Source organism: Kockiozyma suomiensis, assembly GCF_038497685.1.
Source record: "Kockiozyma suomiensis strain NRRL Y-17356 unplaced genomic scaffold V2V93scaffold_16, whole genome shotgun sequence".
Classification (NCBI taxonomy): domain Eukaryota; kingdom Fungi; phylum Ascomycota; class Lipomycetes; order Lipomycetales; family Lipomycetaceae; genus Kockiozyma; species Kockiozyma suomiensis.
The window spans coordinates 64,452-84,906 of NW_027117679.1; the positions used below are offsets into that span (position 1 = coordinate 64,452).

Consider the following 20,455-nt stretch of genomic DNA (forward strand, 5'->3'; position numbering starts at 1 on the left):
CCGCGTCGCCGCACTTCAAACCTCGCTTATGTAATTATGGAGTTTGTAGTACTCTTGCGGCTCAATCATCACGTGCGTGGAACATATAAAAAAATTTGAATTATCAATCAGTTGTCTTTATAATTGTATCTGCTTGAATATTAAGGATGGGTACTGTAGCGGCGCCCGTACTTTCGTCTGAACCAGAGTACTACAAAGTCGTCGCCAAAACCGAGACAACGCCGCCACCTCGCGCCGAGATCTCCAAGAAATACCATCTGCCTGAGCTGGCGGTGCAGATAAAGCGTGGCAAATACACTAGAGTCGCGCTTCAGTTTCCAGATGGCTTGCTCGCGCATTCTACTGTTTTCGCTAGAGTTCTAAGCGAGGAGCTGCAACGTGTGGATGAGACAGAGAAAGAGAGAGAGGTTGAAGTGTATGTGCTGGGCGATACGAGTTATTCAGAGTGCTGTGTGGATGAGATTGCTGCGCAGCATGTAGGTGCTGATGCAGTTGTTCATATAGGAACGGCTTGTTTGAGTCCGTAAGTGAAGGGAAAAATTTATTTGTCCTTAAGCTGCAGAGCATTAACTTGCATGATAGGGTCATTGCGACGCCGGTGATCTATGTCTTTGGAGAAGAGGATCTTGATATCGATGCTGTGGCCTCGACATTTCGATCCCAGGTTCCCGACAAATCCGCTCACGTTTTACTAGTTTCTGAAACGCCATATCAGGCATATCTTGGACCACTAAAATCTCTTCTCTGCGAGTATCCAAACTTGCTGACTACAGTCCCAGCATTTGCCGCTTCTGAGGATAATGCGCCTCAGGAGTTAATCGTTCCCTCCTCGTTGGCATCCTCAACGCACACCGAGAGATCAGAAATTCCACATAGAGCGCATCCACCGCTCCGAGCCTCTCTATCAGACTATATTTTAATCCACATCGGCACTCTTCCACCCGCCGCCCATTTACACCTCAACACGCTCTTCCCGTCCGATCGCAAGCCCATAATAATCGATCCTGTAACCTCAGCGCCGGCTTCTTCCGTCTCAACGCCACTGGCGCGACGATATCAGACGATGATGACAGCGCGCTCGGCATCGACCATCGGAATTTTAGTGAATACACTCTCTCTACGTTCGTCGTCGCAGCTTATCGATTCTCTAAAATCCGCTATTCGCAATGCAGGCAAGAAACATTACGTGATTGCAGTTGGTAAACCTAATGTTGCGAAGCTTGCCAATTTTGACGTTGTCGATGTGTGGGTTATCGTTGGATGCGCACGCGGAGGAATTATCATAGATAGATATGGGGAGTATTTCAAGCCTATCGTTACGCCATTCGAGTTGAAGCTGGCGCTGAAGAAGCAAGTCGAGTGGTCTGGTGGAGAATGGATGTTGGAGTTCGATAGAGTGCTTAGTATGAAGGATGATGACGACGAGCAAGAGCAATCTGATCAAGATGAGACGCAAGCTGAAGATGAAGATGAAGCTCCGGAATTCGATCCCGTTACAGGACGTTATGTGTCCTCCCGCCCATTATTTCAAAGTTTAAAAACTCGAAAACAGCACGTTGATGTCGAGATTGAAGGTACAAAGCCTAGCGATTCGGCGATTATTTCGACAAACGGGAATGCCGGACAACTGAGTACGCGTGGATCAGCTCATTATTCAACAGCGGCAGCTTATTTACAGACAAGAGCATTCTGGAGAGGATTAGGTTCTGATTTTAATGACGAGACTGATGAAGAGAAAAAAGAAGAGGCTGAGGCTGAAGGTGCGAAGCTTGAAGAAGGGAGAAGTGGGATTGCTAGAGGGTATGTTAATCCCGATGTTTAGATCTTACTTGCATTCGATTTAATGTGCACCTGGTTTCGGAGTTTAAATTGCTTTTTTTTGTATATATAATTTATTCTGTAAAATATGAATATGACTGAAATGACAGTAACTAATTGTAGTCTAGTGATAAATGTTTTGTTAATGTTATGCCATGATGAGATGCCAAAAAGGGTATCAAATGGCTGCGGCTCACTCAAAGCGACAGCAGAACTAAAAAAAGTTTTGCGTCATAACTAGTTCTGAAGTAGACTCGTTCTTGCTCTTTGTGCAGACATCTACAAAGGAAAAGTCTCAAATATACCTAAAAATGCCAGCAAAACGAAGACCACAAGGTCTGGCTAAATCATCAAAGCGGAAAAGAGTCGACGATTCGTCCTCTTCAATCAGAACTTCCAGCAAAGTAGCTGTCGACGACCAGCAAGAAACCGTCGAGATTGCGGAGGACGTGGATGCTGATGATGAGCTTGGTCAGTTATACGCTTTATATTCAACTTATATAAATTCTACTCGTGGTATGTTTTTTTTTATTTATATTCGGATGATCTTATTGATTTTGTGGTTTCAGAAAGTCCAAAGTTGCTACATGCGATCGTACATGAATGTGATCGACAACTACGAAATGCAAGTCAGCCGCTACCTCCGAAATTTCACAAAGTATACGCCGAATCCCTATCTATGCTCTCTGTGTTTGCAAAAAAGAAGAAATCCTCGAAACCGCACAATAAGACAATCCCAGAAGAATCAGTGGCCTCGTCTTCGTCAGGAACTACTGACTCACCCGAGGATTTCCTTTTGGCAGCGATTGAGCGAGCTGAGATTGCTTTGGAGACCTATCCGAAGTCGATAGATCTACTCGCTTTGCGATGCGAAACATTTCTCTCTCTTGTCGAGCTCAAACTTAAGCATTCTTCAAAATCATCGAAGGATGTTGAAGGTTGCATATATTCTATCCAAAGCGCAATAAACGACTACGATAAAGCGCATGATTTATTCACCACTTTAAATATTGAAGAAAAATCAAGTCAGACTGAAGTAACCGACGATCGACTTTTAAGAATTCTAACCCGCATGTCCAAAGTCTTTGAAACAACACTCGAGACAGAATTCATATCCGCGAGGTGTCCAGAATACTACACATGGATTGAAACTCATCTTCAAACCGAACTCTCACTAAATCCGTCGTTGTCAATTCTTAAACGGATCCTAGGTGAACTCTATTTGGCGAGAGCGAATCCCTATCTTGCAATCAGCGAAATGAGATTTGAAAGTGATGATTCTAGTGAAGAAAGTAGAAATGAAGAAGAGGAGGCGTTAGCCAGTGCACAGGAGTTTTTGAGAAAGGCGCTATTATTGTTACTTGAGTATGAAAGCTCGGCTGACAGACAAATTCTCGTTCTGGTAAGCATTCAACCCTTTTGATAAGAAGAGGAAATTTCATGCTAATTTGGTTCAACAGATTGCCGAAGCTCAGGTATCACTAGGAAACCTTTTAACGGACGATGAAAAAGAGCAAGAATCCCTTTACGAGCAAGCTATCGTGCGTCTGGAAAAAGCTCAAGATCTGGGCGTTGGCGATTACTCTGAGATGATTAGTGAATTAAAGGGCGAACATGACGGCGACGACGACGATGACGACGACGAGCAAGATCTTAATGATAGTGAAGTTGAAGCTGCATTCTTGGAATACGATAGCGAGGATGAAGTCGTTGATCTTGATGATGAAGATGGGGTTCCTGATTTCGATTCTGAGGATGAGGATTGATGTTTTGTATATTACGTAGAGAGTCTAAAAAACGGCTACTAATGATAATAATAAAGAATGAGATAACTCGTAAATAAAAACCATCTCATATACATCAATTCAGGCAACTCTAAAAACACAATCTACTTTATCTCCTAACGAGCTCCAAATCGGCGTCCAGAAGCGGTCTTCTTCTCTTCAACAGCCTCTGGCTTTGCCCGATTGAGAACTTTCAAAAATTCAGCTACACGGAATCGCATTCGTGAATGCATATACGCTTTTGAGCATTTAATGTGATAATGGAAATAATCCCGGAAAATCTGAATATGGCTGATACATCCTTCTCGTCTGTCGCGCGAGATATGTCGCGGGAAGAGAACTATTACAATATTAGCTTCATCAAATAGCAAATTAATGAGAAATGGTTACCGAATGTGACATAGCCGACGTCTTCTTTCACGCCGGCGATGTTGCGAATCTCGAGAGGAGGTTCTTTGCTGGAGTAGAGTACTTGAGGAGCATTCTGAATCGATCGTCGTCGAGCATCAACAAATTCCTAAACAAATCAACTCAATTAGCATATACTCTAAAAGCGTATTGTATTTTGAAATAAGAGGGATTATAAACATACCTGCAGAAACACCTTTCCAAAAACCCGATCAGTATCCTCTCTAAACAAGATCGAAAAGATAACAGTAACACGATCATGCGAAGCACGAATAAAAAACGACTCTTCTTCACGGTAATGAACTGCCATCACTTCCGCTCCACTATCCTCAGGGACCGATAGATCCAAAGAATTTTTGGCGGCTTCGGCTGCTAATTCGTCGAATTGACCGAATGCTTTTTCGAATGGCGCTGCCATGGCGTTGCGTTTCAAGAGTGCAATCTTTTGAATAAGCAGCTCTTTCTCTTCTATATATCATACAAAAGATAAGCGTCAGATTTTTTTGTTGCTAGTCAATTGATATTACTTACCCTGGCTGGACGGCAAGTTCTCGAGGTCAACCACAATTGAGAAATCATATCCATTTTCCGGCTGCACAACATATTCCCCATACTCTCTCTTCAACAATGCCGTCGCACCATACTTTTCCAAGTCCTTAAAGCATCTAATCGATAGTGATATCAGGATCTTGGTCTTACTCTCGGGAGTCGAGACATGGTACGTGACATTGTCAAAGTCAGAGATGACTTGGTCGATATTTGCTGGTTGCGTATCTGGCGCGAATCGCTCTTGCAGAATCGATTGGATAAGAATATTATGATATTGGAGTAGCAGCATTGGTGAATTTTGATTCAATTGTGCGGGGTGGTGCTGGCGATGGGAGCTGAATCGCTGCGCTGGGCTGTTCAGAGTCGTCGGGGGCCACGGAAGGTACAGCCACGCAATGATCTGTGGCACAAGGCCCTGCGCTTACATTTCACATCGGTATATTTTTATACATACATAATGTACTTTTATTAGTGCTGATTTTTCTAATATAGTTCATACATATGAGTGTAAATAACGCGATTCAGAGAAAAAAAAGAAACTCCTAAACAAATCCAATCTAATCATACGCCCTCAAATGCTATGTTCGTTACTAGACCACCCGGATACTGCCCCTCGAATCAACCCATTCCAGCTCAATATTCAATTCTCTGTGAGGCTTTAGATATACTGATTCAAGACAATTGTAATGTTATCCTGCAATCGCTCCTCGTCGTCGAGATAGTCATTCCGTGAAGCCGATCTGCTTCTCATAACCGGCCACCAAGCCTGTCTAAACTCCCTATAAGTATCAATCAACTGAATATACGCTTTGCATTCAAGTAAGGTCCTCATAAGAGTAAACATCTGCTCATCACTTTCTTCAAAAAGCTCTAGATCACTTAGCATCCTAAGAGGCACTAGGATATCAGGATATTCTCGTTCGCAATCAATGTATTCGGAGAAATAATTGGCAAGTAGATTTCCGTTGTTGATATGAATTAGCGTCTGAGTTCTGAAAAAATGAAGGTATTGGTTGTATAGAGCGATTGATTCTCTGCGTAACTCGATGTCTTCTTCTTGGTGTTGGCGGTTGGGAAGTGTGGAGAGTAAAGCTGCTTCTATCGAAAGTAGAGTGTCCATTGTACATGTTTGCAAGGCGGCATCTCTCATCTCGTCTATAGTAGACGATTAGAATATATACTGAAACGAAGCTCAGAAAATACTTACTTGACTTTGTCACCATCAAACTCATGATCCTGACTGCTTCTAATCGTTGCTTTCTGCTCGGTCCAACCATCAGACCTTGCAAATGTTGCACAAATGAATCTAACTTGAATGCGCTCGATATGAAAATGTTCTGTGCTCTATAAGTATTTTTAACATCTTTGCTCTGGGAACAATATTTTGAATTTTATAAACGTACTCTGCTTTTTGAGCGTAGCTTCCGGTAATCGACAATATTGCAACATCTCGGACTTGCGTATGATTCACTGCCCAAAAATCGATTAACCCAAATGATCAAAGTCCTAATTGTCAAATAATAAAATCGCATACCGAAATATTCGGTACTATTCTCTATTTCGCGAGTCCATTTCTTTGAAGTCCAGTACGCAGTGTATATAGTAACTGATGAAATCGCTAATAAACCTGCGATCCTGATGATTACAGGATTCACTGATTCAAGCATTCTTCTTTAAACATGAATAAACTAAGCAGACAGATTTACTTTATAGTTCAGCGTTGAGAGTTAGTTATATCTGGCTGGAAAGGCTGCAATAATCCAAAGTATTTGATTTAAGTCGTGCTGCAATTTGGGTTTTCTGTGCCGCTGTCATTGCTCAGATATAACTTACCTCAATTTTCCTGCTATAATCGATTCATCACCCACACTATTCAGCGTTATTACACAACAGACTCACATATATTTCTCGTTTCTGTATCAACTACTACCCAATGGATAGCAAAGAGCGGCAATTGGCAATCGCCCCAATCTCAACTGAGAGTCTGACTCAAAACACAAAGGTCGGTCCTCGAACGTAATTTACCATTCCGTCTCCGTCAAGTACTAACGATTTAACCAGGCCGTATACTACATTCGGAGTGTTTCTTCAACAATCTTTGGGGTGGCGGCAGGAATCCTCGGATTAGAATCATACATTGGATTTCTCTTCTACTTTGCCGGAACGACATACATTAGTCTATTAATGTTTTTGGTACTCGCAAAGGGCAAACCGTCGGAATATTTCACGTCGTCGAGTTATGTGTGGACTGGAAATGCGTTTACTGGGCTCACTAGTTTTGTGCTGACATGGACTATGTTTTATGGGTTGGTCGATGCTTGATGATCTGTTAAGATTGTGAGTTTTTCAACTCGATGTGTACGATATATGAGAGAAGATATGATTTCGCAGAAAATAGATATGCATTAATTTTGACGGCGATTTTAGCTCCAACGATTCTGACTGTTATTTACTCCAAAACCGTGCTATCTACACTACCCAATCCTCGTCAGCAGAAATTACTGATTGCAGTCTACATGATCTTTTCTAAGATTTAACCTTCAAACTCTTCCGGATGCGCCTGATGCCACTCATGAGGCTTCTAAACATATGAGAAAGATTATTAGCTATCGCCCGCAGATTTCTAAAGAAGAGGAAAAAAAGGTAACCTGCCTCTTTGATGAACTTTTGCATCAATTGATAGCATTTTTCGTCGTTGAGGTTAATCAACTCGATGCCCTTTGAAATCAAAAGTTCCTCGCCCCCTTGCACAGTTCGGTTTTCTGAATGTCGACTCTTTAGTTTTCATTGCTATTCCTGATTGTCGCACGAGTTTACGTACCTCCCATGACGACACGGTTGATGCCGTATAAAATGCATGCACCACTGCACATGAAGCATGATGCCAGCGTCGAGTACATCTACTCAAAATTAGATCAAAATCAAGCATCAACCATATTTCTCAAATAAATACTCACCGTAGCAGTTTTGTAGACTTTTGCATCGACTCGGCCAGCGTTGATAAGAGCTGACGTCTCGGCGTGAAGAATCGGGTTATCCTATATTCACCTATTAGCTCAGAGATGGACGCATACTATTAGATATGTATAAGACCTTTTGAATGCGCTCGTTGTGACCACGCCCAAGAACTACGCCTTCAGCAGAAATTAACGCGGCTCCTGCAATATTGAATTAGATATGAAATTAATCTTGACGCAAATCTCACTGCTAATTACATACCAATTGGAATACCACCTTCTTCATAACCTATTACAGTGGCAATTAATAACTTGTCCAACTTAAATTGAAATGGAAAAAACACAAAAAATTTACTCTTCACCGCCTCTTCGTAGGCAATTTGCATTCCGAGTTCGTCGTTCATGGTCAATTGACTTTCCGTTATCAGCGTTAAGAGTAATAGAATCCTAATAAGTCTAAAGCCGAGTTAATTTTTATATCGCACAATAATAAAACTAGGCGTAATATGCATACAGTACCAGTAAAAGAACTACTTTAAATTCACAGACTGATTTCACAATTTAAGACTTATCAATCGAGATATAGCAGCAGATGTTATCGCATCTTGAATTCAAAAAAGGAAGTTACCCGGATCAAATTCACCCTGATTTTCAGCTGCCGGCAAACAAACTGTTGTAGTCTCGAGACATACTCAGCATCCTGGATCAGCTCTCGTCAATATTCATGCCAATATGTCGTCGAAAAGATTGAAAGTGAGGTTTAATATATAGACTACTGGTAGAATTTTGTGAAAGCTAACGATACTATCAGAATCTTCAAATATGCCGGCCCTTTATATATGGCAACATTGCGCTGCCGCTGGGCGAAGACCAGCGAGGTCCTGATATTTCACCCGATCACACACATTCCTGGACGATTTTCTTGCGAGGAGTTAATGGTGAAGATATGTCGAACATAATTAAAAGGGTAGTATTCAAACTTCACGACACCTATCCAAATGCCACGCGTTGTATGTGCTTCTTTTCACAACTGCAAATATTCAGTTTCTGATTATTATCTCTTTAGCAATCGAGGAGCCACCATTTGAAGTCACTGAAACAGGATGGGGTGAATTTGAAATTTCAATTCGCGTATATTTCGTCCCCGAAGCTAGCGAGAAGAATGTGGCAATGTATCATCATCTTAAATTACATCCCTACGGTCCTGAAGCTGAACAACAAAAAGCCGAAGGCGCAACTGTCACAAGTTTACAGTACGATGAATTTGTATGTAATTCTTTTTGTTATGAGTTTTATTTATAGAAGCTATACTAATATTGGAATAGGTCTTTAATGAACCTACTGAAAGCCTATTCGAGATACTCACAAAAACTCCTGGCGCTGCACTACCAGCCAAGAAATCCGCACGCGTTCCATTTAGTATTCAATCTGAAAATGAAGAGCTTGACAGATTATCAGCAGCTATTAACGTCGTACAAGAGAATATCAAGAAACAGATGGAGAAAATACAGGTCTTTCAAAACGAGAAGAATCAGCTTTCTGGTTAATTTGCTTTCTTTTTATGGTTTTGAATTTGGGAATTTGGAGTCTCTGATGGATATTTATTGTATTATACTATGCTTTTTTAATGCACAACACTGCCGTGACAATTTTTTCTCTCTCGTTCTATCCTAATTTGAGAACAGCTAACTCATATATATCCATGCATCTGACAAGAATAGGCAGCCTTATTTCGTAATTTTCTTGGCTTTAAAGCTCTTTAGTGGATCAACACGCTTCGGCTTAGATCGTCCCCGATGCAACGATCTCGCCTTTCGTATCCTATTCTCAGAAGTCTTCTTCATACCCACAAATCCCAGATTCTTCACCAGACTATTCCGACCAGCTTCAGGAAGTAGATAATCTGGAATATGCTTCAAATGGCTTTGAACTCTGACCGAATGTAGTTCGCGATCATGCCGTAATTGTTCTAGTTCTTCTGGATTATCTTGGAAATACTTCTTTAACTTTTCACTTGCGAGCATTTCCTGCTTGAGTTCCTTCATTCGTGCTTCGCGAATCGCTGTCTTTGTAACTGCCCGAAAAGCGTCCTCGGTTCGGTATTTGAACGCATCCACTTGTTTCATATCAAATACGTACGGTTTAATCTCCGTCTCATTTTGTTTCTGCTGATTATTTTGAATCCGAGCCAAAATCTTCTCATCGCGCTTTGCAGTCTCTAGCGACGATGCTTTATGTTTCCCCCATTGATCAGAAGGAACGACAAACGAGAGCGCCATACCGGAGTTTCCCGCGCGACCAGTGCGACCAATTCGGTGCGTATACGCACGCGCAGTAGTCGGCAAATCAAAATTCAAAACGCAAGACACATTCTGAAAATCAATTCCTCTAGATGCTCCATACTCGCTTTCTTTAAGCTTTCTCCTCTTTGATTTCTTTGAGGTCGTAGATTCAATGTCAATTTCTTCAGCAGCAATTTGATCTGCATCGTCAGTAGCGATGAGTAGACTGTATATATTCTTGTTAAATTGATCGACGACATGCAACCTCGAGTTAACAGGTAAGTCTGAATTAAGCACGCATGAGCGGATTCCAAATTGCTCCAAGAAAAGCTTTAATCGGTAGCATCGGTCTATATCATTGACAAAAGCAATAGTCTTTCCTTTAATTAGATCCAATTTGAAGATAACATAGGCAAGCAAAAATTTGTCAAATTCGCTGCACTTGACCATAAACTGGTCGATTTTTCCGCCTTCTGAGTCCGCGTTTTCTTCTTCATGCAGCGTCAAAATCGCTGGATTCCGGCAAAGCATACTCTTGAGTGTATTGACGTCAGCAGTAAGCGTCGCACTCATTAAAAACACTTGCAATGTTTTTGGTAACTGTTTCTTTATACTTGCTAAATCATCTTCGTAGCCATATGACATAATCAAATCGGCTTCGTCAATGACAATATGGGTGATTCCTTTTACTGAGATATTTGAATTGTTGAGATTGCTGAGAACTCGTGCTGGCGTGCTAACCACAATCTCGGGTAATTCTGCTAGTAAAGATCTATGAAAAGTCAATCATTAGTATTTTCCAAGCAAGCAGATTCTATTTCTTGATACCTCTGAATCGACTCTGCGACATTGTTCGCAATATTGACAGCCCGTATAAGCTTTCCAGTAAAGGGCAACAGATTATTAATCAGTCGTAAACACTGCTCTGCCAACTCTCTAGTCGGCACTAAAATCAATGCTCTAACCGCTTTCTCATCGGGTTTACTCTAAACCCAAGCAAAAAAAAAGCATTAACAGACGAAATCAAATATTGGCTAATGATTGAATCTACTTACCTCTTTCATTCTAATAAGAGACTCAATAACAGGAATAGAATATGCGGCAGTCTTTCCAGATCCAGTCTTTGCTCTAGCAAGTATATCCTTTCCTTCCAAAGCGAGTGGGATCGCTTTCTCTTGAACCGGCGTTGGCTTAGAGAACTGGAGTCGCGATATCGCTTGCAGTAATCTTTGATCGAGGCCCATAGACTCAAAAGTCATAGAGTCAGCAGACTCCTCATTTGACTCGGTATTTTTCCGTTTGGCATTCATATTCTTTAATCTTTCCGTTTGATATTAGGTCAGCAAAGAAATAAACGCAAGTATCTGTGAACAGTTGATCTGGCAAAAGAATTTATTTTTCTTTTCAAACAGAAAAAAAGTCCCAAGCTTTGAGCTTATTTAAGCCCTAAACCACTTGAATTGGGAGTTTGCCCATTGGCACCTTTGTTACCCGGACCCGTTCCCGAGGACGCTTTCTGAAAGGCCTTATCGCTTTTAGTTCTGCTAATGCCTTGTACACTAAAGTATCGACTTGTCGACACACAACTTTTGCCTTTTGTCTCTTAGCTATTAGCTATTTCTCATATACAACGTTGTGTACTGCATTGCTGCTCTTTCGACACATTGCTGGAAAATGACTGCTCGGGCAGCCATCTTCCCGACTTCGTCGAGGAAGTCTGCATGGCTTGACCCACCGCCTAGTCTCTCTAACGTGCGCTCTACAGCCGTTCTCCCCGAGACAGCAGATCTGGTCATCATCGGGGGCGGACTTAGTGGAGTCAGTGTTGCGTACCATGCGTTAAATGCGTATCCTGGCATGCGAATTGCATTACTCGAAGCAGGTGATGTTTGCTCCGGTAGGTCGCTTTGAAGAAGTGTTTGGTTGTCAAACTTTGTGCTGATTTAATTGATGATGATGTGATAGGCGCTACTGGACGCAATGGTGGACATCTTAGACCGGATTATTTTGGCTATGCCAGTGACATAATGTCCAAATTTGGACCCGAAGAAGCAGTCAGACACAATAAATTCGAGCGAAGTAATTTCGAGTCTGTCTTGCAATTAATAAAAGATGAAGGGATTGATTGCGAGTGTGATCAAAATGGTGAATCATGGCGAGTATTTATGTCGCAAGCTGAGTTTTCTGATGCGCTTTATAATCTTTCATTGATGAGAGATATTGGTGGTGATGTACATGATGTGCGAGTGTTTATGCGCGCTGAGGCTCGACGGGTAAGATTTCACGAGTATACTTAAGCAAAGGAGGAAGCTAATGAAAAGAAATAGATCACCGGAATTCAAAGTTGTTTTGGAGCAATTGCGTCCCCAGCATCACCCATCTCGCCTGTCAAACTAGTATCTCATCTCCTAGAAAAAAGTCTCATTGCAGGACTCAATCTTCAGACTCATACTCGCGTCACTAGTATCACTCGCAACGTTCTTACCGGAAATACCGCACATCACGATTCAGATTCTGACGGATTCGAAGACATTGACATGTCGACCCTTCGAATTACACCTAAACGATCGTCTTTCTTGTACAAGATCACTACCTCGGAAGGTGATATTCTTGCCAACAAGATTGTACACGCTACAAATGCGTATTTAGACAGTCTTCTGTCAATCTCTTCAGATATTATTGAAAGTACGAAAACTTCAAAGGACACCGTTTTAGTAACGCCAACTCGCGGACACGTAATTGAGATTCAGCCGCTCGGAGATCGAAGGTTTTTTAGTCTCGATCCATTGCACAATATTACAAATATGAGCTTTAATAATGGTGGAGAGTACCTTATTCAGCGACCGAATGGAAATTTCGTACTTGGAGGAGGTCGAAGATTTGGAACCGGAAACGGATATGAGTCGTTCAGTAGTAGTAGAGCTGGACAGGAAGAGATTGATGCCGATGTCGATTTATATCTACGAAGCTTTTTCACACAGACGTTATGTTTTGACAATGGCCGTTTTCTGTCTCCAGTATCGCAATCAAAAGAAGGAAATGCGATTTACAGTAAACAGTATAAGATCGTCAATCAATGGACTGGAATCATGGGATTCTCCACAGATGAAATTCCTCTTGTCGGAAAAGTTCCTTCGTTTGTCGAACAGAGTCAAGAATATTGTATAGCTGGATTTACAGGGCACGGAATGCCGCGAATTTTCCTCTCAGCGAAAAGTCTAGTCAAACAAATTCTTTGCGAAGACGCTGATTTTCTATATGATTTTGAATATCACTCGTCTGCGGATTTGTCTGAAAGTTTTATTAAAAGAGAGGTAATAAAGGATGACGAAGTGGAATTACCTACGTGCTATGAGATTAGCGAGAGTCGATTATGTACTATCATTGCATCTGTGCGGGGATACTAGACATTGCATTGCCAGTCTTTTTTCCCTTTTTTTGAAGAAAAAGTTTTCATCTTTGTTTTTCAAGCTTTCATAGCAAGTATTTAAATTAATCTGGTCTTTTTCTAGCATTTGAAGTTGTTCGTCTGATAAGTTTTGTAATGTGTATTAGGGGGTAATTTCATGAAGGATGGGGATAGTTGATGGGGATAGTTGATGGAGATGTGTTTATCAAGTCATAATCCAATTATGTATTAAAAAATTAATTGATCTAGAATACACTTATTTTTCCTGAAGTTAGCAATTCAAATCTTTGTATAATGCAATAATCATTAAACTACTAGTCTAGAATGGGAGGTGAATTACAGGGTATGTATAGATTTTACCTCATTTTGACTTAAAATGGGAGTGTGGCCGAGTGGTCCAAGGCGCCCGCTTCAGGTTACTTTGTAATGTGAATGCTGGTCTCGAAAGAGGCGTGAGTTCGAACCTCACCGCTCTCAATAATTTTTTTTTTATATTTTGCTTTTATATTTTGCTTCTATATTCTGCTTTTTTTATTTTGTTCTGCAGGTGATGAATGAATTTTCATTTGAATGGAAAATACTAATTCCAATAAGCATAGTAGACCAGGGAAAAGAATATCTTTTAAGGGGAAAAACTGCAAATCTGGGATCTCTATTGTCTATTCTATTCTATTCTATATCTACAATATCTACACCATTAAATCACTTCAGTAATCTATTCGTCGACGGTGAAAGTCTCCCAACCAAGCTGCTCATAAGTCCAACCAAAGACGATATCATTACCCGTAGGTCGCACGCCATTACCAACAGTACACAGGCGTCTATGCATTCCTTTTCTCAAATGGAATTCATCAAGTACCTTTTTATCTTCAGGAGAAAGTTCAGGGAGTAACGTGATATTAGACACGATTCGCTCCTTATTTGTAGATTTCGGCACTGCCACTATACCACGCTGGACCTCCCAGGATAAAACGAGGGCTCCGGTCGGGACTTTGTATTTCTCCGCTAGGGCAATAATGTCTGGATGGGTGAGAACAGGGGAATTGTATTGTCCGAGAGGCGAGTAAGCCATTGTCAGGATTCCATGCTTAGCGAATGCGTCAACGAGTTCGAATTGCGGAAGCATGGGGTGAATTTCAATCTGATTAACTGCGGGGATAATGGTTGCCACCTCTAAAAGAGGTTTGATTGTCTTTTCAGAGAAATTTGAGACACCAATCGATCTAAGTTTGGTGGGATATTTCTTGATTAAAGCCTCCATTGATAGCCAAGTTTCGGCAGGTGTAGGATGATCGAGAACGTTCATCTGATCATCAGAAGACATTGGCCAATGCATGAGATATAAATCAATATACTCCAATCCGAGTTTTTGCAGCGACGTCAGGAACGCCTCTTCAACGCGATCATGCATCGCATTCCATAATTTTGTCACTACAAAAATTTCCTCTCTAGGGACTTCACTTTCGGCTATCGCAGCTCTGACATCTTCTTCAACTTCGTAGGCGGCGGCGGTATCAATGCAGTGGTATCCTTGGGATAAGGCGTATTTGATTGTTGACTGCAAGAGTTCGGATTCATCAGTGCCGGGCGTGCCTTGCCAGGTACCGAGACCGATGGCAGGGATGGAGTAGCCGGTATTGAGTTTAAACGAAGTAGTGCATAGCGAGGCCATTTTAATAGAGCTTTGATATAATCAAAAAAAAGAAAGAAAAAAAAAGGGAAGCAAGAGAAGAGAGAAAAGAATGTATGATTTCAAAAAGGATTGCTTTGCTGCACAACTATCTCTAATATTTGAGAGAAGCTGGAGCCGACGGGTGGCGGATTTACTATAAACTCTGATGTCGGTACTAATTGACGACGGAGATTAGCAAATACTAGTGTAAGCTATTATTCTTTTGTTCATCGCCTTTCCATTCATCGTTGGTAGCTCATATTTGAGCTTCAATCGCTATATATATGGTTGTTATGATGTTTAGTGTACATACTGGAAGTAACCGCTAAAGTGATTACATTCTGATTAGAGTACACCCTCAGACTGCTCAATAGTCGGATAATTGATTATCAATGGTTCCTGGTGCCACACGACTTCAGACTGTTCTCGTCCACAAGCATTTGCCAACAATATAAGAATTGCAGACGCTGTTTGTTAAAATTTGCTTGTGCTGATTATGACGGAGATACCGGTTTCGCTTCGGTCATAAGAAAAAGGGACAGATACTGATGAGGCGTGCTCCGGGATATTAGGTTAATTTGTAGAAGCATTCTTCACCGGCGGCAAAGTATTTTCGACATCTCATTCTCATTATAGTGTTATCTTTATTCTGAGCTCGGCTGTTTGAATGATGGTTTCTAGTTCTTGTAATTGCGTGTGTGTGTGTGTGTGTGTGCAATGCAGTACACTCCACCAGCGCCGCACTATTCAGTAAATTTCTTGTAATTCGTTTCTCGTCTCTCATCTCTATCAGTCCTCTTCACGATGACTTTCGTCAATGCTTCAAGTACATAGCGCACAAAAGTAAACAGGCACTCATGGCTCAAACATACCCACCTCCACCTACGCACCTCTACCGCGCGGTGCAGCGCGCTGTGTTTCGAATAACCCCGCGCGACGGCAAAGGTCCCCGCAAACACATTGCCAAAACAATTCTGCGCAACATGTTTCGCGACCCTCAGTTAGTGTCTGCAAATGCGTACTCTGAGTCGCGATTTCAGAATACTTTATTGTTCCTGAAAGGTGCGGCAGAGTATAGGGGTATGGAGCGACGGGTGTTTTTGTCAACTTTGCATGTGGGCTGGGCTAGGAATTACTTTACCTATAAAAAGTGTGCTGTATCTTATGTTGGCTTGTGCACATCATTATTATACTAATACAGAAACTTTACAGAACTAATCGGGCATATAGAACTGACGAGGAAAAATTCATCACTGAAAACAGATACGCTGATTACGATCTAACAATGCTGATGCTATGCGAATCAATGGATATGTACCTGCCCACAAGCCCGAGAGCGTATATGCCGCTATGGGATCATATTTCTGAAACTGACGTGAGTGAGGATGCAGAAGAGAAAGAGTATAGAGGCGATTTTGAGAAGGATCTGGCAGTATTGAAGAGATTGCGAGAGCAAAATCTAAGCTCTGTGACTGATTAAAGTTGATCTTGGACAGTATTCCATGTTTCTGAAGTATTTGCGGTTCCCCAGTCTACAGCTCGACGATGTCAACCAGACTGCACAAGAGTTGAAGCTCTTTCAAACAAGAAGTTTGACTGATCTGTCCTCATTATATTAGATAAACATAAACAAAAAGGCCTCTCAATTAGTAGTAATAGTAATATTAACAATAGCAGCAAAACTTTTCTCAAAATATTGTATTAAACGTGAACGGTACTTTTTTCATTCTGTATTATGATGCACAATGCACACCTCCTCATACACGCATACTCGTCAGCCACTTCCTTTGAAGCAGTCAGTTACAAAACACCAAATGCCAAAAATTAACAAAATAAAAACGAGAAAGAAAAGAAATAGAACAGAGAAACAAAGAGAAAAAAATTGTTCAACAAAACAGACAGTGAAAAGAATAGTGATGAAAATTAAAGCAGAATTGTAAAGACAAGCCGAGCTCGACAAGCCGCGCGGCGGATCAATTTTTCATACTTTACTCGTCCGGAGAAATAAATACCCCACACACCAAAATCAAGAAAAAAAACATTCTAAAAAGCATTAGAAAATCCAATAAACAGCAATGAAAAAAAAAACAATCAATTAACAATCAGTAAACAATAGAAACCATAGAGAGTATTAGAGAGTAGGAAGAACTAGAACTTGAGCACATTCGAGACCGGCTCGCTCATGCCGACGTACAAGCCGTGCTCTTCGATATATCTAATGACTGAATTTGGTAAAAGATACTGCACCGACATACCCCGTCTGATGAATAGTCGGACTTTAGTCGAGGAAATGTCATTGTAGATTAACTGCTTGATGACGATGACATTGTGACGATGCTGGTACATGATATCGTGCGAGAGTAAGAACGAGCGTACGTCGGACCCTGTTCGCTCGACGATGAGACAGCCGTAGCGGCCAAGAATATGGTGAAGATCCTCATCTGCCCAGACGCTGGGGTCACCCATGGACTCTATGAGGTCACCACCCGCGAGAAGAAGAATTTTGACCGGACGACGCTCGCCGTTTTTTGTCTTTACGCCGCCGCGCTTGACGTTAATCTCGTAGTTGAAGTGGTCGAGGACAACGGCCGTGCGCTGGTAGGTTGGTTGCAGAGATTCCCAGGCGTCGACCATGAGCCATGAAGAAGTGCGCTCACAAGCCAGCTCGCACATGCGCACTCGATGCTTTGCCGGGGCCAGCCCAGCCTTGCGGTAATGGTCGGAAACGGGGGAGTAGTATCCGCCGACGACTTCATAGTTGTTTGTTTCGCGAATGGTGTCGATGGCCATTTCAAACATGCGCAGATGGAGGTATGTTATGGGCGAGAAAGAGCCACAAGCGACGACGACGAGAGGCTGCATGGCCGAGTCCTGGAGGACTTCGGCGAGACGGTGAGTTGGGAACTGGTAGGACGCGAGGTCGCGCGCCTGGCGCGAGACGCCGTGGGGCACTTCCTCAAGATCGGCCGATTGAAGCGGAGTGCGGTTTGCCGAGACGGAGTACGGAGGGAACCCGAGATGGTAGTCTGTGGGGGACTTGCGTTTGCCGTTTGATATCGGGGGCGGCGCAGCCTCAGGCGGCAGAACAGGCTGAGGCTGCTGGGTGGGTGTGGTCTGGGCAGTGTCGGTCATGGCGCAAGACGATGACGAGAAGCTGGATGACGAGGAGGAGAGTAGAGGAAGAGGGTCAGTTGGCAGCGAGCGAGGAGGAGAGATGACACACCGGAGGAGCGGAGTAAAGTTGGGAGCCAGGCTCGGATCCATGACTGTTGTCTTGGTGCACAGAGCACGGGCACTAAGAAGAAAGAAGAGCAAACAAGGCGGGGAGAATGGATGAATAAGTAGCTGATGCTTTTATTGTTTTATTCTCGGCGATGGCTCCGAATTAGTTTGAAGGGTGATGTTGGTGAAGCGCACGATTGTGGATGAGTGCAAATGCTGAGTTGACGCTGCTGCCTACAAGATGGTTGTATTCCTTGTCAATTAGTGTATTATTGTTTATATATAATTACATGTGTATCATCATCTGTCTCTTCTAATTTATATACTGCTATGCTGCTCATAAGTGTCTATTCTTTGCGTGCTCTTTGTCTTCGCTTCTGCCATATCATGCCATATGTAATCATATCTTAGCCCACTATACATTTCACACACAATTACTCTGGTTCTCCTCTTATTGCTTCTGTTGCTTTTATTGCTCTTATTGTAATAGACCGCTCTCCGGACACCCGCACCGCACCGGAGATGACTCTTCTTTCTCCCGACTGATGCTCTCAGGCCAATTACTAATCGGTTAATCAGATTGCAGCCCCTGCTTTCCTCCAGCACAGTCAGCCCTAGAGTAGAGCTCACTGCGGCCTCTGTTCTCAATCCGAAATCAATCCAATTCGAAATCAGGACATCAGATATAGCGTTTGTACAGCAGTGTACTTCATTGTTCTATTAATTTTATTATTTTGTTTCCCTGTTTCGTTATTTTGGGTGCCCTGACGCCGCTATTAGCAGCATCCAGCTACTTGTCCCATCCGACAAACCCTCCAAATACATGATACATGGCTGCAAACTACTGGACATCCTCCCAGTATAACCACTGGCGTTTCACTCGTCCTCAACTAGATCGTATCCGTGCGCAAACCGAGGCAGACACTGGCTTCCGCCAGCAAGACCTCGGCGAACCGCGCCATCTCCGCATCTTCTTTCATGGCCTCATCCAAGCCCTCGGCCGGCATCTTTCGGTCCGACAGCAGGCTCTAGCCACTGCAGAAGTCTATCTTGCGAGATTTTATACCCGCGCTGCTGTTCAGGAAACGAATCCTTACCTTGTCCTCGCGACATGCGTCTATCTGGCGTGTAAAATGGAAGAGTGTCCTCAGCATATCCGCTCCGTTGTCTCTGAAGCAAAGTCCCTCTGGCCCGACTTTATCACCCACGATCCGACAAAGCTCGCCGAATGCGAATTTTATCTAATCGAAGAGCTCGACTCGTATCTTATCGTGCATCATCCATATCGCTCGCTCAATCAATTGTCAAAGGCTCTCGGCGCATCCGGCAATAACGCGGGTCTCTCACCAGACGAAATGCAGACTGCCTGGTCGGTAGTCAATGACTCGTTTGTAACCGACCTGCCCCTTCTCTACCCACCAAACGTCATTGCCTTGACGGCGATATACATGTCGGTTGTATTACGCATGCCGCCGGCTAGTTCTCAAAACGAACGAACAAGAACGCGATTGAAGAGGATTATGGACTGGTTTGCAGGCTGCGGCATTGATCTGGAGGATGTGGTTTACTGTTCACAGGAGATGATTAGCCTGTATGAGGTTTGGGAGTCGTATAATGAAAAGACTTTACGTGATCTAATGGCGAGACTGATTGCCAACAAGAGATAAAGCATATTTCAATCTGTCTCTCATTTATCGGTGTTTGGAGTTTTTGCATTTAAAATTGCATCTTTTAAAATTGTATTTCAGTATGTACATATAACAATTAAATAGTATTTACTTATTCTCTAGCTTTTCGTTCTTCCCATTCTTTAGGCGTCAAAGTCTTGAGCTGCATAGCATGTATCCCGCCTTCTTCTGCCATCTCCTTTTGAAATAGTGCATACACTGCCCGGTGCCGCATCGGAAGTCTCTATTGTCGGTCATTAATACTCAAGCGTACACATACCCAATAGTCAATTTAGAAAGAAAAAAAAAACGCACCTTTCCTTCGAAATAGTTCGACACAATCTCTAACCGAAAGTGCGTTTCCGGATTCGTGTTTCCAGCCATAGGTTTATGATGAGCGTGCTTGTGAGAGTCATTAAAAATAGCTAGATGAACGGGTTCCATTTCGTGCTCGAGAACAGACTTGATTCTGTCGGCGTAGGGAGTACTAGTTGATGAGCTCATTGTGCGAACAGACAAAGTGATTATTCGAGATGTAGCGGTGAACGAAGACCGAGAGATTTGGCCTAAGAGAATAGGCATGCAGACTATTGTAGACTTTAGTACGAGATTTTCTCCTTTGTAGATAGTCTGAGGATTATTCTTATCAGTTCGTTGGGTATAGAATATCCAGTCCAGGGTGGGTTG

The 20,455-nt window shown here is 42.5% G+C and overlaps 13 protein-coding genes and 1 non-coding gene across 14 annotated transcripts; 7 read left to right on the forward strand and 7 right to left on the reverse strand.

Moving 5' to 3' along the window:
* The first annotated feature begins 115 nt into the window (after positions 1-115).
* On the forward strand, positions 116-1,927 carry V2V93DRAFT_388563 (putative diphthamide synthesis protein-domain-containing protein). Its single transcript, XM_066912333.1, has 2 exons — positions 116-523; positions 583-1,927. Exons 1-2 carry the CDS (start codon positions 147-149, stop codon positions 1,820-1,822), a joined length of 1,617 nt encoding a protein of 538 aa, XP_066763439.1. The 5' UTR covers positions 116-146; the 3' UTR covers positions 1,823-1,927.
* A 137-nt stretch (positions 1,928-2,064) lies between these two features.
* On the forward strand, positions 2,065-3,653 carry V2V93DRAFT_375333 (negative regulator of Ofd1/Enhancer of translation termination 1). The gene is made up of 3 exons (XM_066911473.1): positions 2,065-2,334; positions 2,388-3,220; positions 3,279-3,653. The coding sequence occupies exons 1-3, from the start codon at positions 2,130-2,132 to the stop codon at positions 3,582-3,584; spliced, it is 1,344 nt and encodes a 447-aa protein (XP_066763440.1). The 5' UTR covers positions 2,065-2,129; the 3' UTR covers positions 3,585-3,653.
* On the reverse strand, positions 3,471-4,907 carry V2V93DRAFT_375334 (Arp2/3 complex, 34 kd subunit p34-Arc-domain-containing protein). The gene is made up of 4 exons (XM_066911474.1): positions 4,542-4,907; positions 4,195-4,478; positions 3,993-4,119; positions 3,471-3,942 (listed from the first exon to the last, which is right to left on the reverse strand). Exons 1-4 carry the CDS (start codon positions 4,846-4,848, stop codon positions 3,719-3,721), a joined length of 942 nt encoding a protein of 313 aa, XP_066763441.1. The 5' UTR covers positions 4,849-4,907; the 3' UTR covers positions 3,471-3,718.
* Positions 4,908-5,021: 114 nt separating this feature from the next.
* On the reverse strand, positions 5,022-6,387 carry V2V93DRAFT_375338 (uncharacterized protein). The gene is made up of 4 exons (XM_066911475.1): positions 6,094-6,387; positions 5,963-6,029; positions 5,767-5,903; positions 5,022-5,714 (listed from the first exon to the last, which is right to left on the reverse strand). Exons 1-4 carry the CDS (start codon positions 6,224-6,226, stop codon positions 5,218-5,220), a joined length of 834 nt encoding a protein of 277 aa, XP_066763442.1. The 5' UTR covers positions 6,227-6,387; the 3' UTR covers positions 5,022-5,217.
* A 105-nt stretch (positions 6,388-6,492) lies between these two features.
* Positions 6,493-6,881, forward strand: V2V93DRAFT_392689 (Rab5-interacting protein-domain-containing protein; the record flags this gene model as incomplete). The annotated part of the gene is made up of 2 exons (XM_066912483.1): positions 6,493-6,561; positions 6,621-6,881. The coding sequence occupies 2 exons, from the start codon at positions 6,493-6,495 to the stop codon at positions 6,879-6,881; spliced, it is 330 nt and encodes a 109-aa protein (XP_066763443.1).
* Positions 6,882-6,917: 36 nt separating this feature from the next.
* V2V93DRAFT_375343 (cytidine deaminase-like protein) lies at positions 6,918-8,087 on the reverse strand. Its single transcript, XM_066911476.1, has 8 exons — positions 8,031-8,087; positions 7,872-7,972; positions 7,779-7,805; positions 7,653-7,717; positions 7,517-7,597; positions 7,381-7,459; positions 7,212-7,321; positions 6,918-7,140 (listed from the first exon to the last, which is right to left on the reverse strand). The coding sequence occupies exons 2-8, from the start codon at positions 7,918-7,920 to the stop codon at positions 7,093-7,095; spliced, it is 459 nt and encodes a 152-aa protein (XP_066763444.1). The 5' UTR covers positions 7,921-7,972; positions 8,031-8,087; the 3' UTR covers positions 6,918-7,092.
* A 99-nt stretch (positions 8,088-8,186) lies between these two features.
* On the forward strand, positions 8,187-9,167 carry V2V93DRAFT_375345 (yeats family-domain-containing protein). The gene is made up of 4 exons (XM_066911477.1): positions 8,187-8,269; positions 8,328-8,526; positions 8,583-8,782; positions 8,842-9,167. The coding sequence occupies exons 1-4, from the start codon at positions 8,249-8,251 to the stop codon at positions 9,061-9,063; spliced, it is 642 nt and encodes a 213-aa protein (XP_066763445.1). The 5' UTR covers positions 8,187-8,248; the 3' UTR covers positions 9,064-9,167.
* Positions 9,168-9,216: 49 nt separating this feature from the next.
* Positions 9,217-11,332, reverse strand: V2V93DRAFT_89967 (P-loop containing nucleoside triphosphate hydrolase protein). Its single transcript, XM_066912820.1, has 3 exons — positions 10,854-11,332; positions 10,627-10,784; positions 9,217-10,570 (listed from the first exon to the last, which is right to left on the reverse strand). The coding sequence occupies exons 1-3, from the start codon at positions 11,106-11,108 to the stop codon at positions 9,244-9,246; spliced, it is 1,740 nt and encodes a 579-aa protein (XP_066763446.1). The 5' UTR covers positions 11,109-11,332; the 3' UTR covers positions 9,217-9,243.
* Positions 11,299-13,477, forward strand: V2V93DRAFT_375350 (FAD dependent oxidoreductase). The gene is made up of 3 exons (XM_066911478.1): positions 11,299-11,695; positions 11,764-12,071; positions 12,126-13,477. Exons 1-3 carry the CDS (start codon positions 11,473-11,475, stop codon positions 13,203-13,205), a joined length of 1,611 nt encoding a protein of 536 aa, XP_066763447.1. The 5' UTR covers positions 11,299-11,472; the 3' UTR covers positions 13,206-13,477.
* Positions 13,478-13,585: 108 nt separating this feature from the next.
* On the forward strand, positions 13,586-13,684 carry V2V93DRAFT_t62. Its single transcript has one exon. It is a non-coding gene; the product is annotated as a tRNA-Leu (tRNA).
* Positions 13,685-13,922: 238 nt separating this feature from the next.
* On the reverse strand, positions 13,923-14,879 carry V2V93DRAFT_328437 (NADP-dependent oxidoreductase domain-containing protein; the record flags this gene model as incomplete). Its single annotated transcript, XM_066907593.1, has 1 exon — positions 13,923-14,879. One exon carries the CDS (start codon positions 14,877-14,879, stop codon positions 13,923-13,925), a length of 957 nt encoding a protein of 318 aa, XP_066763448.1.
* A 2,148-nt stretch (positions 14,880-17,027) lies between these two features.
* V2V93DRAFT_328585 (uncharacterized protein) lies at positions 17,028-18,011 on the reverse strand (the record flags this gene model as incomplete). The annotated part of the gene is made up of 1 exon (XM_066907599.1): positions 17,028-18,011. One exon carries the CDS (start codon positions 18,009-18,011, stop codon positions 17,028-17,030), a length of 984 nt encoding a protein of 327 aa, XP_066763449.1.
* Positions 18,012-18,652: 641 nt separating this feature from the next.
* On the forward strand, positions 18,653-19,890 carry V2V93DRAFT_375355 (cyclin-like protein). The gene has a single exon (XM_066911479.1). The coding sequence runs from the start codon at positions 18,932-18,934 to the stop codon at positions 19,766-19,768; it is 837 nt and encodes a 278-aa protein (XP_066763450.1). The 5' UTR covers positions 18,653-18,931; the 3' UTR covers positions 19,769-19,890.
* On the reverse strand, positions 19,881-20,272 carry V2V93DRAFT_328653 (bola protein; the record flags this gene model as incomplete). The annotated part of the gene is made up of 2 exons (XM_066907601.1): positions 19,881-20,012; positions 20,084-20,272. 2 exons carry the CDS (start codon positions 20,270-20,272, stop codon positions 19,881-19,883), a joined length of 321 nt encoding a protein of 106 aa, XP_066763451.1.
* Between the last annotated feature and the right edge of the window lie 183 nt (positions 20,273-20,455).